This window comes from Prionailurus viverrinus, chromosome A1 (assembly GCF_022837055.1).
Source record: "Prionailurus viverrinus isolate Anna chromosome A1, UM_Priviv_1.0, whole genome shotgun sequence".
Taxonomy (NCBI): domain Eukaryota; kingdom Metazoa; phylum Chordata; class Mammalia; order Carnivora; family Felidae; genus Prionailurus; species Prionailurus viverrinus.
This window is the reverse complement of record NC_062561.1, coordinates 188938760-188953849: the sequence shown is the minus strand read 5'-3', so window position 1 is coordinate 188953849 and position 15090 is coordinate 188938760. Positions and strand designations below refer to the sequence as shown.

At 40.4% G+C, this 15090-nt stretch overlaps 1 protein-coding gene across 2 annotated transcripts; it reads right to left on the bottom strand.

Moving 5' to 3' along the window:
• Positions 1 to 801: 801 nt before the first annotated feature.
• Positions 802 to 14891, bottom strand: FAM200C (family with sequence similarity 200 member C). 2 transcript variants are annotated; one of them, XR_007154344.1, is made up of 4 exons: positions 14470 to 14891; positions 8827 to 11070; positions 3959 to 3964; positions 802 to 812 (listed from the first exon to the last, which is right to left on the bottom strand). XR_007154344.1 is itself a non-coding variant. In XM_047868679.1 (2 exons), exon 2 carries the CDS (start codon positions 11019 to 11021, stop codon positions 9237 to 9239), a length of 1785 nt encoding a protein of 594 aa, XP_047724635.1. In that variant the 5' UTR covers positions 11022 to 11070; positions 14470 to 14891; the 3' UTR covers positions 7936 to 9236. The 2 variants fall into 2 exon arrangements, 1 of the variants encoding a protein (XP_047724635.1); XM_047868679.1 differs by lacking the exons at positions 802 to 812; positions 3959 to 3964 and having other exon boundaries at positions 7936 to 11070.
• Between the last annotated feature and the right edge of the window lie 199 nt (positions 14892 to 15090).

Here is a 15090-nt window from a genome sequence, read left to right as displayed (position 1 = left end):
TCTAAATCTTGTATTTCAAAAGACTTCTACAGATTGCTTTGAAATAACACTCAGAAGACACTTAGCTCTCTACATGTCTTATTCACTTAATAAAAATAAAAAATAATAAATTTTTAATAAAAAATCCTTATGCGTGCTATTGCTTATGAATAAAGCTTCTCTCCCTCTCTCTCTCTCTCTCTCTCTCACACACACACACACACACACACACACACACACACACACACAGTTTATGTGTAACTATCTCTTTAAAGATAGTCTGGTAACAGCAGCTGCCTCTGGAGAGGATATGTGGGGCTGAGAAATGAGGTGGGGGGCACGGCCTTCACTGTGCTTTTTCCATTTCCCACATGCCTGTATTCTGTATTAGAAATAAAACACACTCTTAAGAAATGGAGACATTTGGGGAATGCTCTGTTAACATGTAAGGAAATTCAATATTACCAAGGATATAACAGTCTGACATTATATGATGCATTAAGGATTTTAACTTGAATATAATCTAGCCTTCATAGCTAAATTCTGATTAGCAGAAAATAGAGAACAGAGGAACTGGTTAAATGATATAAGAGAAAACAATTCAGAGAATGGAACATTCTTTGAAACGTTAATGTCATTAAAAAAACTAAAAGGTGTTTCAAAAAATTAAAAAGATATTTGGGGGGCAATTGGAGGAACTTTGAATATGACCTGAGTATTAGTATTAGGGAGTTATCGTCCAGAGATGCATGCTGAAGTATCACACACACACACACACACACACACACACACACACACACAGCTATTAAGCTATAGTTTCTTAGCGTCAAATGCTGCTGCTCTATGATGCCCAGGCTGGGACTCCACAAATGGTTTCTTCTTTGCCAGCTGGCCTTCTGTTGTCTGCCAACAGGAGGCACTAGAGGGAGACTGGAACTCTAGAGGAGTGGCAAGGATCTTGCTCTTTTCTCTTTTGCTTCCTGTTACAGTCAGTGTCACCCAAACAACAGTTCCTCACTCTGGCAATGACAGAATTATTTCCTAGGGGAGCAGCTGGTTCAAGTTTACATTTTTCCTCACAATTTCAGAACCAGCCTCATTATGCTTCTTCAGACATACTGGTAACAGCCTGCAGATGCCTTTCCTGTCCCAGCTCCATGGGACCCTTTATCCAAGCTACCAAATTTTATTAATCCCAAGCTCTTCTTTCTTCCGGCCCTCAGGTTGGTAACTGCTTTCTATGTTTTTACTACAGTATTACTTTTGCTTTTCCAGTTTTCTAATACCTGGGTAACAATTCTTTATATTAAATTCTCTCTGTGAGAGTAATCAGTAGAGTTTGTGTCTCCTGACTGATACAGAAATTGGTACCAGAATTCTCAGGAAACAGATGCCCAAAGATGCAATTTTTGCAGGTGTTTGGATATGTCTTTAGACTTGAATGTGATATTGAGCTTCTTGTCATGGCAATGGGGTGCTGGTAACCCATGGCACAGAGTGGTACTGATTAATCAAATTATTGGCTGCAGATTATTGTGACGAACAACTTCCTGAAGCAGGTGCCTTGGGAGATCAAGTGGCTGCTGGGAATAATGAGGACTTCGAGCTCTGTGGGGTGGGATGCTTTCTTCTAAGAATGCAGGAGTGCTTACACAAAGAAAACGACATACTCGGGTCTTCAAAGTCTCAGCTCAAGTCCTGGTTAGGGAGAGTCCATGGCAGCCCTAGAAGTACCTCAAATCTTTTGTAGCTGCAAACTCAGACACAATATTTAATTGTGAGGGTTGCAGAATTTAAATGTAAATTGAATTCACAGTCTATGTCTTCCACTGAAAGCTTGGATGAGAATTGGGACAGTGTCTGATTCCATGACTTGGGATGAAGACATCTGCACAGGCTTAGAGGAAGTTGAAAATCTTAACCCCTAAGTCACTCTGAACCTTCCTTGTCTTCACCTTCCGTGTCTGAGATTAGGCTTCCTTTGCTTAAAGTCTGTGTAACAACCTCACCTGAGGCAGGTGCTTTTCAAGGAGTCGCTTTTGCTCTTCAAGATCTATGCCACTGCTCCATGTTGCCACTAGGCCTATAACTAGAGTCAGATCCTGCGTATTACAAGGAAACAAGTTCAGAGTCTGATCCTGAAGGAAAGATTTTATCATCCAAGATAACGGCAAGATTTTTCTAACTTATATAGGCAGAAACCGAGTGAATATGTGTGGAATGGGAGTCTAAGAGCATTAGACCCACGAAAGCAGAATATAACAGCCAAATGACTGATATGGGTGTACTTATCAGGGGTTCTCTAATGTGGTAACCTGTACTAAGAATTTGCTTATTTGGACTCAACAGTGACCTGAATATCAGGAGTTTCAAATCCCAGAACTTCCTTGGCATAATGTAGAGAAAGAAATTAAAAGATTTAGGGAGAGAGAAATGTTGGGGTAAATACACTGTGTGTGACCTTCAAATTCCCTCACCCACTACTGTCCCCTAGGGTATGGTTGAAGAGGACCCAGCGGACACTCCTTCACTAAGGTATTGAGCAATACATTAAAGAGATCATCCATATTCTTGAAAATCTCTGTGGTGGTTGTTCTCTGTTAGTGGGTATAATGGTAGAAGATGCTGTCATTGATTCAATGCTGTTCATTAATTTCATTGGGTTTGAAGGGATGTAGAGTAGCAGAGGCCAAATGGCAGTGTTCAGTTGCTAGAAACAAGGCGGATGCACTTAACATAATACACAGCAGGGACAAAACAGCCCTCAGAATGTTTTGACCACCAGGGATCATTGATAGTAGCTGTCGATGGTTACTTTTATGTGTCAATTGGCTGAGCAAATGTTATTCTGGGTGTGTCTGCAAGGGTATATTTGGATGAGATTAACATTTAAATTGGTGGACTTGGAGTAAAGCAGATTGCCCTCCAAAAGATGAGTGTGCCTCACCCAATTAGTTGAAGTCCTGAATAGAATAAAAAGACCAAGTTTCCCAATCAAGAATGCAATCTTTAGCAGACTGTCTTCAAACTGGATCCCTTTGCTGCCTGTCTGGCCTACTAGCCCACCCTGCCAATTTTGGACTTGCCAGCTTCTATAATTATGTGAGTCAGTTTTTTATAATAAATCTCTTCCTATGTATATATACACACATCCTATTCTTTCTGTTTCTCTGGAGAACTCTAATGCAGTAGGTAGTTGGTATAGGGACCTAGGAATGAAATAGATGGGAAGTCTACTAAATATTACTTGATTCATACAATAGGAAAAACTCTAGGTCTGGTGCTCAGAAGTCTGACTAAAGTCACTAGACAGAGAGTCATAGCCTCTTCTCCAGCTTGCAGACATAAACCAGCTGTCAGACCCAGAGCCCCTTGACTGAAGGACATGCTGAGTTCTCTTAAGAACTCAAAACTGCCACAATAGATACTATAAACCTTCTTTCAATACTTCCTCAGAGAGTTGCAGTCTTGAATGGGGTGACTGCATACTGCAAAAAAAAAAAAAAAATCCTCAGATCTGTTGGGGATTAATAAGCACTAGTCCTGAAATGGCACTAATTTCTGGGACCTCAAAACACTACGATGGTCCACCAGCCAACATGGGGGCTAATGGTGGTCAGGTAATGAATGGAATATTGGCCCAACTTAAAATTAAAGAAAGCCTAGTAGGTCTGTGAACCCAGTGGTTGTATCTCCAGTTCTTGAACATGTTAATTACATTACACATACATAACTGGCAGAATCCCCAAATTTCCTCTCTGATCCATGTACTGAGGGTTATTGTTGTAAAAACGGTCAAGTAGAAGACCCTAGAAAGTCCTCTCCTTACCAAGGCAGCAAGCCAAAAGCAACAGCACATCCTTATAGGAAATTGAAGAGATTCATGCACCACAGGCTTGGTATCTATCATGTCTCCCCTTAAATTCATCTGTTTGTCCTGTGCCAAAGGTTGATGGATCTGAGACTTACTATGGATTACTGTAAACTTAAACAGGTGAGGACTCCAATTACAGCTGCTGTTTCAGGTGTGCTATCTTTATGAGAGAAAATCAACATAACCCTTATGGCCCTTCATATACCATTAGTGATCTGGCAAATGTCCCCCCCCCCCCCCCCATATCAATTTGCAATGATGACCAGAAGCAGCTTGTTTTTACCTTGCAGAACCAAGAGACCACCTCCACTGTCTTCCCTTAGGGCTACCTTAACCTACTGTCTGTTACAATATAATCTGCAGAGACTGGGATCATCCTGACATTTCAGTATATCACAGTGGTCCACTTCACTGATGAAATGCAGACTGGATCTGACATGAAGGTAGTAAACAGTACTTGAGATGCCTTAGTAAAATGCATGTGAGGCTGGAGAGTGAGAGGTAAACCCCGTAAAAATCCAGGGACTCATGTGGCTTGGTGAAGTTTCTGATGTGCTAATGGTCTGGAGCATGTTGCAATAGATCTTTCGAGCTGAAACCCAAGTGGCTGTATCCTCTATTACCTACCACTGCAACAGAGGCATGATGCTTGGTGGGCCTTTTGGCTTTTATAGGCAATATACCATATTTGAGTCTATCACTCTGACCCATTTACCGTAACACTGACCGTTTTGGGTGGATTGGAAAAGGCTCTGTAGAAAGTCCATGTGGTAGCGCTAGCTACTCTGTCACTTGAAACTTAAGATCAGCAGATCCAACGACACATAATGCGGCAAATCAGGATTCTGTGTGGAGCCTTGGGCAAATGCCAACAGGAGAATCAAAGCATATACCTCTAGGGTTTGGGAGCAAATCCACACCCTCTTTTGAAGATAGCTGATTTCCCTTTTGAGAACCAGCTCCATGGGAGCTGTGTGACCCAGCAAGCTATTAACTGGACTGTGCACAGCAGCCATCAATCATCAAGGAGAAATGGCATACAAGGCAGAAAGATCAAGCAGGTCTAGAAAGCACAAGCAAGTGCACAAAGCAAGGGTCAACTCCTTGGACACTTACTCCTGTTACAAGGTTTCCTTTTCCTCAGTCTTTAACTTTGGCTACATGACCAGTTACTTATGACCAGCTGACTAACAAGAATTTTAGGTCTGGTTTATAGTTTATTTTTGCCCAATAGGCTGGTGCATTACCACCTCAATCGGGTACATTTCTGAAATACCCTAAGGAGAATTCTGAGCAGTACAATTGGTTGTCTACTATTTCTTAACCAAGCACTGTCCATAAGTATGATCTAAACTCTAGTATCCCAGGGCAGTTACTAAGGGTTTGATGACTGTTCAGGACTTGGAAAGAACAGATTTATAAGACAAGTGACAAGATCTGGGGTTGAAGTATATGGATGGGCCTCTTAGAATAAGCAGAGAATTGAAGATTATCGTGCTCCAGTGAATGTTCACCAAAGGACACTGTACATCCATAAGAATGTACTTTCTAGACACACAACTACAGGGGGACATAATTAACCATGAGCCCCGGCTGTTGTACTCTGAAATTCATTACCACACCTGGGCTGGTTCACACTTCCCGTGGGCTGCTTCCAGCAAATGACTGAGAGTAACAGGAATACTAAAGTATATATGGGTCTCTTATGACAGCTGACCTTGGCTTGAGGGCTTCTCAATGGCCTAGCTGAACCTATATAAAGACAGAGGAGGCTCTCAATAATTAGGACAAGATGTATCTATTAGCCTCTTTTTCCAGTCATCCTAATGACAGCTCAATGGGCCCAAGTACAAGAGTGGCCATGTTGGCAAGGTTGTTGGCTTATACACAGGATCAGCAACATGGACGTCCCCTCACCAAGACTGACCTACTGAGTGCCTGACCTGCCAACAGCAGAGACCAGAGACCAACAATGAGCCCTGATATGGGCACTTAATGGCAGGTGTATTACATTAGATCTCTTCTATCATGGAAGTGACAGCAATTTACTTTCACTAGAAAAGACACATTGGGGCGCCTGAGTGGCGCAGTTGGTTAAGCGTCCGACTTCAGCCAGGTCACGATCTCGCGGTCCGTGAGTTCGAGCCCCGCGTCGGGCTCTGGGCTGATGGCTCAGAGCCTGGAGCCTGTTTCCGATTCTGTGTCTCCCTCTCTCTCTGCCCCTCCCCCGTTCATGCTCTGTCTCTCTCTGTCCCAAAAATAAATAAACGTTGAAAAAAAAATTAAAAAAAAAAGAAAAGACACATTATCTGGGTATGGCTTTGCCTTTGGTACTTCTGTTAGCCTTATTAACTGTCATGGAATAGCAAAGGAGTACATGCTGACCTATCCACCCACTTCAGGTAGCTTTTGATGGCTTAGAAAAGTAGCTAAGATGTCAAAAGATTCATATGCTCAAGTCAGTTTTATAGAAAAAGCCATTTATATGTTCTTTTTCCTACCAGTTTCTCAATGCCCCACCATTGTTGTCTGCCAATTTTGAGCCAGGAGAGGCACAGGGGGACATTTTTAATTTGAGCTACTAATCCTTTTTCTAGAGATGTTTAAGATCAGATATTTGGCAAAATCTATGATGCAGTTACATTTACTCTCAACCCATAATGTACAGAGAGTGACATCTGCTGGTCATAAAGATTACGTCTTCATCCTGATTCCTTTTGCAATTTTCCAATGACTTTAATTGTATAGTAAAAATAAAATTATCTCTTTCTTGGGAGAAAAAGAAACCAACACATGACCTATAAGTGCCAACACATGTATCTTTGTCGGAGATTTTTTTTAATTAAAAAAAAATCCAAGTTTCTTCTCCATTTAGCAGACACTAGTTTCTTTAATTTGATCAGGAGGAAATAGAACTGTTGAACTCAAAAATGAATTAAAAGCTCAGCTATTCCCTTTAAAATATCCTTTTAGTTGGAGCACGTGGGTGGTTCAGTCAGTTAAGGGTCCGACTCTTGATTTTGGTGCAGCTCACGATCTCGCGGTTCATGGTTTTGAGTCCTGCATCGGGCTCTGAGTTAATGGTGCAGAGCCTGCTTGAAATTCTCTCTGTACCGCTCACTCTTCTCTCTCTCAAAATAGATAAACTTTAAAAAAATCCTTTGGGTTTTTGTTCCAGAGCAGAAATTAATGAATTTAGTTGAAGACAGAATTCTAGTGGACTTAATGAAATACTGGCCACCAAAGGTCACTTGCTTCTGGCTTTGTGTTCTAGTCCTGCTTTTTTGTATTGCTAGTTTCCACGTTTCATTACATGCACTTGCTCCCATCCTTCTTCCTTCCTATCCTTAGATACACATACGTATGAAACTTTATACATTCTCTTCCAGATTTATTCCTATATTAGCTTTGGAAATTCTTCCCACTGCTCTTGATGTTAGATTATACTAGAAAAAAAATAGGATTGATATTATGCAACTACGTTTTTAGATGAAAAGCATATATGTATGTTTATTGATACAAGTATTTTGATGGATAGCCATGAAGTCGAGTTTTGTGTAGAAAATACAAACTCCAATTTGCAGGTGGCACCTAAGTCAGATTCCATTCCCCTTCAGGACCTTTTCTCCCTATTTTTCACTATTACAAAAATGTTGTAACTACCTGCCTTATAAATAAAACTTTGTGAATATCCCCAATTCTTTCTAGGAGGTAAATTCCCAGAGGGAAAAAAATCCCCAAAGGGCAATGAATAATCAAGAAGGGAACTAAAATTAATACTACAATAATAAAACATTGGGAATAGGAGAGATGAACATTTTATAAATTCAATAATTACCTATTATCTAGAGGAGCTGATAAATTGGGGCGCCTGTATGGCTCAGTTGGTTGTCTGACTCTTGATTTGGGCTCAGGTCATGATCTCAGGGTTTGTGAGATGGATCCCTGAGCACAGAGCTCGCTTGGGATTCTCTCTCTTCCTCTCTCTCTGCCCCTCTCCATTTGTGCTCTCTCTCTCTCTCTCTCAAAATAAATAAACTTAAAAAAGTTAAAGCTGATAAATCAAAACTGGCATATGTTGGGGCACCTGGCTGGCTCAGTTAGTGGAGCACACAACTCTTGGTCTCGGCGTTGTGAGTTTGAGCCTCATGTTAGAGTTTACTTAATAAAAAACAAAACAAAACAGAACACAAAACTGGCATATGTGTTTGTTATAAACATGTTACTAACACAGAAGGGTGGAACCACAAAAAATTAAAGCAGAGATGGTTACAGTAATTGGGCAGGCAAGGAACTGTGGCTTTTCATTATAAGACCCATTTTTTAGCATGCTACTTTGATAAGATAATAAAGTTTTGAAATAAAAATGTAAGTTTATTAAAATTAAAAAGCATATTTTACCAAATTATTATCCAGAAGTGTATTAACTTAAATTCCCATAGGGATTTTTTTGATGGCCCTGAATTACTACAGTGATTTCATGCCAATTTATTTATTATTTATATTCTGGTCTATTCAGAAGTTTTGAACTATGTTAGAACAATACACATAGCATGAGATGTAAAATAAGTGAGAAAACTGGGGTAAAGGAAAAATAAGATGAGGCCAGAGGTCCAAAGAATCCATCAGAACCATCTAGAAAGCTGGTTAAGAATGAAGGCCCTGAGCTTATCCCAGGCCTGCTAAATCAGAATCTCTAGGGTGAGGCTCTGGTATCTTCTTTTTAACAGCTTCAATGACTTGGGGTCCTGATACAATTTAAAAGAAGACAAAGAGTGACTAATAGGATATTAGGATATTTATTAATGTCATGATATTTAGAGCACGGGAGCTAGAGGAATGGACATTGTAAGACTAACTCCAAAGAAGACATTTAAAAGTAAATCTTATGTAAACTAGAATCATCCGTTCTCCCACTATAACATTTCATAATCCTCTTCTGATCCCATTAACCTCCCCATAACAACACTCACAGAGATGCAAGGCCTCAGTCTGTCATTTGGTCCTTCAACTTTTACTCTTAAGATGAAGAGGCATGTTCTGGGAAATCTTCTCTTTTCTCTGGCTCCATTCTTAGCCTACTGTACCATTTAGCTGGATAGTCTAGTGCTTGTGAGTCTTTATGTATCACATCATCAGGTTAAACACACACTTAGAATTAGAAGAATTCTATGTATCAACTAGGTGGTGGTACTTAGTCTTTACTGCTGCTTGTGTTTTTATTCTCAGAACAGTTTCACATGCCTCACGTGAAAGTGAAAAGTTAAACAAGCCGAACTTTTCCATGGGATTTGGTATACCATAAAAAGAATCAGCATTGCAGTTTAATTTTACAATGAAATTAAGAATATATTAAAAATTATACATTAAAAAATGTATCAGCTTATAGTGACTTCTGTTGTAGCTGTAGCTTTTGTTCAATGATGTCTGAGAAACGAGGAACTTTTTTTGAAATAGCCACACGGATGTCATCATTCATATTAAAGCAGCTTCTGGACTTTGTTTTAAAATGTAAAAGTGATGAAAATCCCAACTCACAAAGGTATGTGGTTGCAAATGGTACAAGGATTTGTAGAGCTGTCTTTGCCAGGCTTGGAAACACTGTGAATTGAGCACACCAGAAATCCTCAAGCTTCATGGTCTCAAATTCCATGAGGATTTGGCCACTAGCTCGTAATTCAGCAAGATCATTTTTCATCAGATAACCATCATCAACAAAATCCAGATTAAAAAGAAATGGATCCAGTATCCATTTACTTGCCTCATCAAGATCTCCAACAGAAAAATATCCATGGAAGAAGCTGTTCAACTGTTGCAGATGCAGGGTTATTTCTGCTCCAATGCTGGCTGCTTCATTATCTGAAATAATTATTTCTTCAAGAAAAGGAAAGTTGGTAAAATTTCTTTTCTCAATTCGCTTTAGCCAAAATGGAAACTTCCTAACAAAAGCAGATAACTTTTCTCTAGCTGATACTGTGTTCATCCCAGTCCTTTGCATAGATGCACTAAGTTCATTTAGGTGTTTGAATAAATCTGCAAGGTATGCTAAGTGAACTTTAAACTCTTTATTTTCAAAGCCATCAACTAAATTACTACTTTGGTGGTGAAGGAACTGATTTATTTCTTCATACATTTCAAAAATATGAGTAAGTATTTGACCTCGGGAAAGCCACCTCATTTCAGTATGGAAAAGGAGGACACTATACTCTATTCCAATTTCTTCAAAAAAAGCCTGAAAGAGGCGATGATTTGGAGCTCGTCCTTTGATGAAATTTATTACCCTCACCACAGTAAACAGAGCATCTCTCAGTTTTGTAGGCAAGGTCTTTGTGACAAGTTCATGGGGATTCAACAAGCAATGTGTGATCACGATATGAGGTACCTCTTTTTTCACACAAGCAACAAATTCTGAATTTTCTCCTAGCATAGAAGAGGCACCATCAGTACAAACAGAGCCGCATACATCAAGTGCTATCTTATGCTTCAAAAAGAAGTCTCTGAAGAGATTGAATGCATCTTTTCCTTTCATTGTTAACTGCAATGGTTCACAGAAGAGAAATTCTTCTACGATCTCTCTTTCTTTTATGTATCGTACAAACGCCATTAGCTGACTGCAGTCATCCATGTCAGTTGTCTCAGCAAGTTGAACACCCACTTTGAGAGGACTGGCTTTGATGTCTTCTAGAACTTGCTGTAAGATATCCTGGCTCATTTCATCAATTCTAGAATGGATCACATCGTCTGATAAAGGTACCTGCTGAAGCTTCTTTTGTGCATCTGGTCCCAAAACTATTTGTGCTATTTCCAATGCACATGGTTTCACTAATTTTTCAGCTATTGTATGAGGATTCTTCTCCTTGGCACATAAATACGCAAACTGATATGATGCTTGTAATAAGGCATCCTCATGAGACGCAACTCCAAATGCTTTCAAGGTTTCTCTCTGATCTGATCGTGCTGGCATATGCTTCAGGCTATTGAGATCATGCCCACCTACACCACCATGCTGTCTGTTAAAATGGTCAGACAATTTCGATGGTCTGAGGTCAGCATTTGAAAATATCGAGTTACACAATACACATTGTGGGCGTTGAGTTCCATCAACCTCCGTTGTACAGGTGAACCAGTAACGAACATAGTCATCATCCCATTTTCGCTTCTTCGACATGGCACCCCAAAATTCTCAGGTAGTATTCCAGAGATGCTGCAGAATTTTGCTTTGGGAGTAAAATATAACCCACACATTAAAAATCAGTGGCTAACTGAATTAAAACAAAGCCACATCACATGCCATCCTGTCATGTGTACAATGTCAAGAAATATCCTATAACATGTCCATTCAAAGTGAACCATGACAGCATGGCAGTCCAACTTAAAGCTATCAACTCACAGCTAATACCCTGGAATAAATGACTTGCCAGCAAGCTACGTATGGGAGATGTGGACTCACATAATTTGTCAATACTCATAAATCCTCTATTGGTGAACTGCAGTTATGGCTTAATTTGTTCTCAATGATGTATGTTCCAAACAAAGTTGATACATTTTGTATTCCCTGAAATGGCATTTCACTACCACCCCCTCCTTTCATTCTACACCAAGGACATACGACACCAGCAGTTATGAATAAGGATATAGAGAAGGGAATCATTCACTAAGCGCTGTAAGGGCATATTTTGACACAGTGACTAGTTCTTTTTCGTAGTTAAGGATTAGACAAGTCTGTAAAACTATTTGATGCTTGAGTGGCTTTGACTCCAACTTAAGCAGAGAATTTCAAATGGGTCTGATTAAGCAGCCTTTGACACAGATTTGGCTCAGAGCTTCCTTGCTTCCAAAGTGTAACACACTACCAGTCCATGATTCATACTGTCCATGCACAAAAGGAAAACAAGTTGCTCAAGAGAAACACAACTATTCTTGTTACTGAGACTTCAGAAAAATGTCTCATAGAAGGACACCCTTTTTACAATAGGAATTTCATGATGCTTTTTCATAGAACTACCCATCAGTAAAAGCAGTCAAGAAAGAAGCTGAAACAATGGAATGAAAATAAGCAGTATTCCCAAGATTAAGATTTGTTTCAATCTGAGGACAAGAACCAGAAAGTAGTGGTTCCTCCTTAGTAAATGGAGGAATCAGCAAAGTTTTTTGTTAACATGCAAATTCGTGTCCCCACCCCCAGAGATTCTGATTTCCTAGCTCTACAGTAGGGGCCCAAAATCTGTATTCTACATAAACATTTTAGATAATTTTACAAATAGTAACTAGAACAGTAATCTTTAATAAGAGATACTCATCATAATCACTGGGAACTCCTTTGAAATTATGTATCTCCCTGCATATTTTAGAACTAATAAATCAGCTTCTTCAGAAGGACAAAAGACTCTAAATCTTGGGGCACCTGGCTGGCTCAGTTGGTACAGTATGTGATTCTTGATCTCAGGGTTGTGAGTTTGAGCCCCATGTTGGCCATAAAGATTACTTAAAAAAGAAAAGACTGTAAATCTTGTCCTGGTGATGCGAATACATATCATAGTAAATAGTCATATTTAGAGGAATAAAGACATATCCTTTGGGCCAACCCCTAGCTTGCAGATATTCTAGGTTGCTAAGTAAAGTCTAAATGCTTTAATAGGCATTTAAGTTTCTGAGTTGATGACAGCCTCCTAAGAAAGTCAAAGGACCTAAAAAGAAAGAAAGCCAGGCCTTTTCTCTTTTTCTCCCTCCTTAGCAATGAGCAAAGGTATAATCCACAGATAGGCTCAAATATACCTTAGAAAAATAGTTCTGGGACATGTGGGTGGCTCAGTGGGTTGAGCATCCAACTCTTGATTTCAGCTCAGGTCATGATCCTAGGGGTGTGCAATCAAGCCCTGCATTGGACTCTGAACTGAGCATGGAGCCTGCTTAAGATTCTCTCTCTCTCTCTCTCTCTCTCTCTCTCTCCCTCTGCCCCCACTTGTGGGTTCTATCAATAAAGTAATAAAATAAATATGTAAAAAAGAAAATAGTTTTATCTCCCAGATAAACAAGTGACCCTCTAAGTGTCCAAAGTCCTACACTACAGAATGTCGCTGAAATAACTTAACAGGGACACATTTAAATCCAAATGCCCATTTTGGCCATAAAAAAAACTCACAATAAGTAAGCCAAGAATATTAATTTAAAACACTTTCTAGTGGCTGTGCCACAATTAACTAGCTTTAAAATGTATTTCTATGTAAACTAATAAGTTGACATGCCATATAGTTGTCTGTTGAGTCAATTAAAAATCAGAAGATGTCTGCCACTCAATACAGACGATTTGAAGTTTAAAGGTTGATCTTAAGCTTTCTTTTGTCAAGTGATGAAGACTAGAGGGACAACTCTGTTTAGAAACTCTGCTAATTGATAATAAAATTATGACATCAGCATAAAAATGCTTATCTTTCTATATTCTCTTATGTATATTTGCTATGTGTGTTTTGGGGAACAGAGGAAGTGAATGGAAAAGCTTTGCTTCAGTCTCATTAGAAATTATTACAGGACCAGTTAAGGGTCTATTCCAATCCACCCTGACTATGCTACCAAGTATGTTTTGACTGACAATGTACCTGTTTTGAACAAAAGAATTTTTAGAGAAATTCATTTGCAGCATGCCTCCTATCCCCCTCAAAAAGGGAGAATGGGTAGCAGGAATTTTCAAGATCCTTAAAGATTAATTTACCACCCAAGAGGCTTTCTTGCATTTTAGAACCTCACAATTTTCATTTGCTCCTCTGTGGTATTTAGTAATCACAATATCCTAAAATACGTAAACGTTAAAAAGGCATCATCATGGTAAGAAATTATTGTTCATTTAAATAGATGTGATAATGGTATGCTTGTGTGAAAAAAAAAAACCTCATTTATTGGAGATACAGACTTACTGGTTTACAAATGAAAAGACATCTGGGATCTCCTTTGAAATACCCTACTTCAGCGCGCCACACACAGTGGGGTGGAGACAGAAGGCATAAGATTGGCCTTGAGTTGGTAACTGTTGGAGTTGAATGATGGGTTCGTATCACTACACTATTCTACTTTTATATTATGTGGGGAATTTTCCGTAACAGTAAACAAAAAGAGCATTATCTTATTCAAATAGACATACTTCGTTTTTAGAATGATTCTTTTGAGAGTTTGGGAGTTATCTCAAGATGCAGAGTGAAAGATGTGATATAACAAAGATGTTTTTGCAAGTTCATGAGGCACAAGGGTATATATGAAAAGGTATCACAACAGTTAAAAGTGAACATTCATATAACAGAAATCTTTGGGAAATGCTAAAATATATATTTCAGCAGTGACAACAACCCAAGTGCAACGGTAAACCTGTAACTCCAAACCAAACGTGACTCAACTTCTCTCTAGCCATCGCCCATGCCAGTCCAAGGGAGGTGGGGGTGTCCGGGGGACGGGATTCATCAGTACACTTTGCAGTTAAAGGCAACAGCCCGGAGAAAGGGGGCGGAAATATAGTAGCTGAGCAAACACGCTCCAGAGGCAAAAGCCTAGGATCCTGGCTTTGTCACCTGGAGGCTGGGTCCCTTCCAAGCCTCGATTCCTCAAGTGGGGATGACAATAGTACCTACCTTACAGGGTTGTTGGGAGCTTTAATGATTAAGCGTGCATGTAAAGCACACGCAGCTCGTAACTGGTAGGACCTGTTGGTGCATTATTAAGGACGGCGCGATTGGGAAGCGGCCCGGGCGAGCTACGGACGCCGGCGGCGAGAAAAGAAGACTCCGCTCGGTCTTCACCCGCCCGTCTCCGAGCCTGGGCGCAGGCCCAAGGGATGCTCGGGCTTCTTTTAGGCGCCCGTCTCCGGCTCCAGGTCGCTCTCCGCTAGGGCTGGGATCCAGCCTGTGGGCGCCGGAACCGGGCAGGGCGGCGACTCCTCTGGTCGGATCCCCGAGCAGGAAGCTACGAGGCGCGATGAGACAGAAGCGTCCGCAGCGACCTCCACCCCTGCAGCGCCAGGGTTCCATCCGGGTTCTCCTTGTGGGTTCCCGCCTGCAGACAGAGCGAGGTGTCTCTCTGCACGCAGGCGCGTTGAGCCACCGGCGGAGGGCTCGGCTGACCTGAGTAGGGAGCATGCGCGTGGCCCTCTCTCTTTTTTTTTAAATTGTGTACGTTGGGGGTGGTGGTGGTGGGATTTTTTGTGTCTGCCAGAGAGGCTGAATGTAGAATCTAAGGAATGGAAAGTATGGTAA

Excerpts from the sequence above, each read along its gene's own strand:
- FAM200C (XM_047868679.1), bottom strand. The coding sequence starts at position 11,021 with ATGTCGAAGAAGCGAAAATGGGATGATGACTATGTTCGTTACTGGTTC.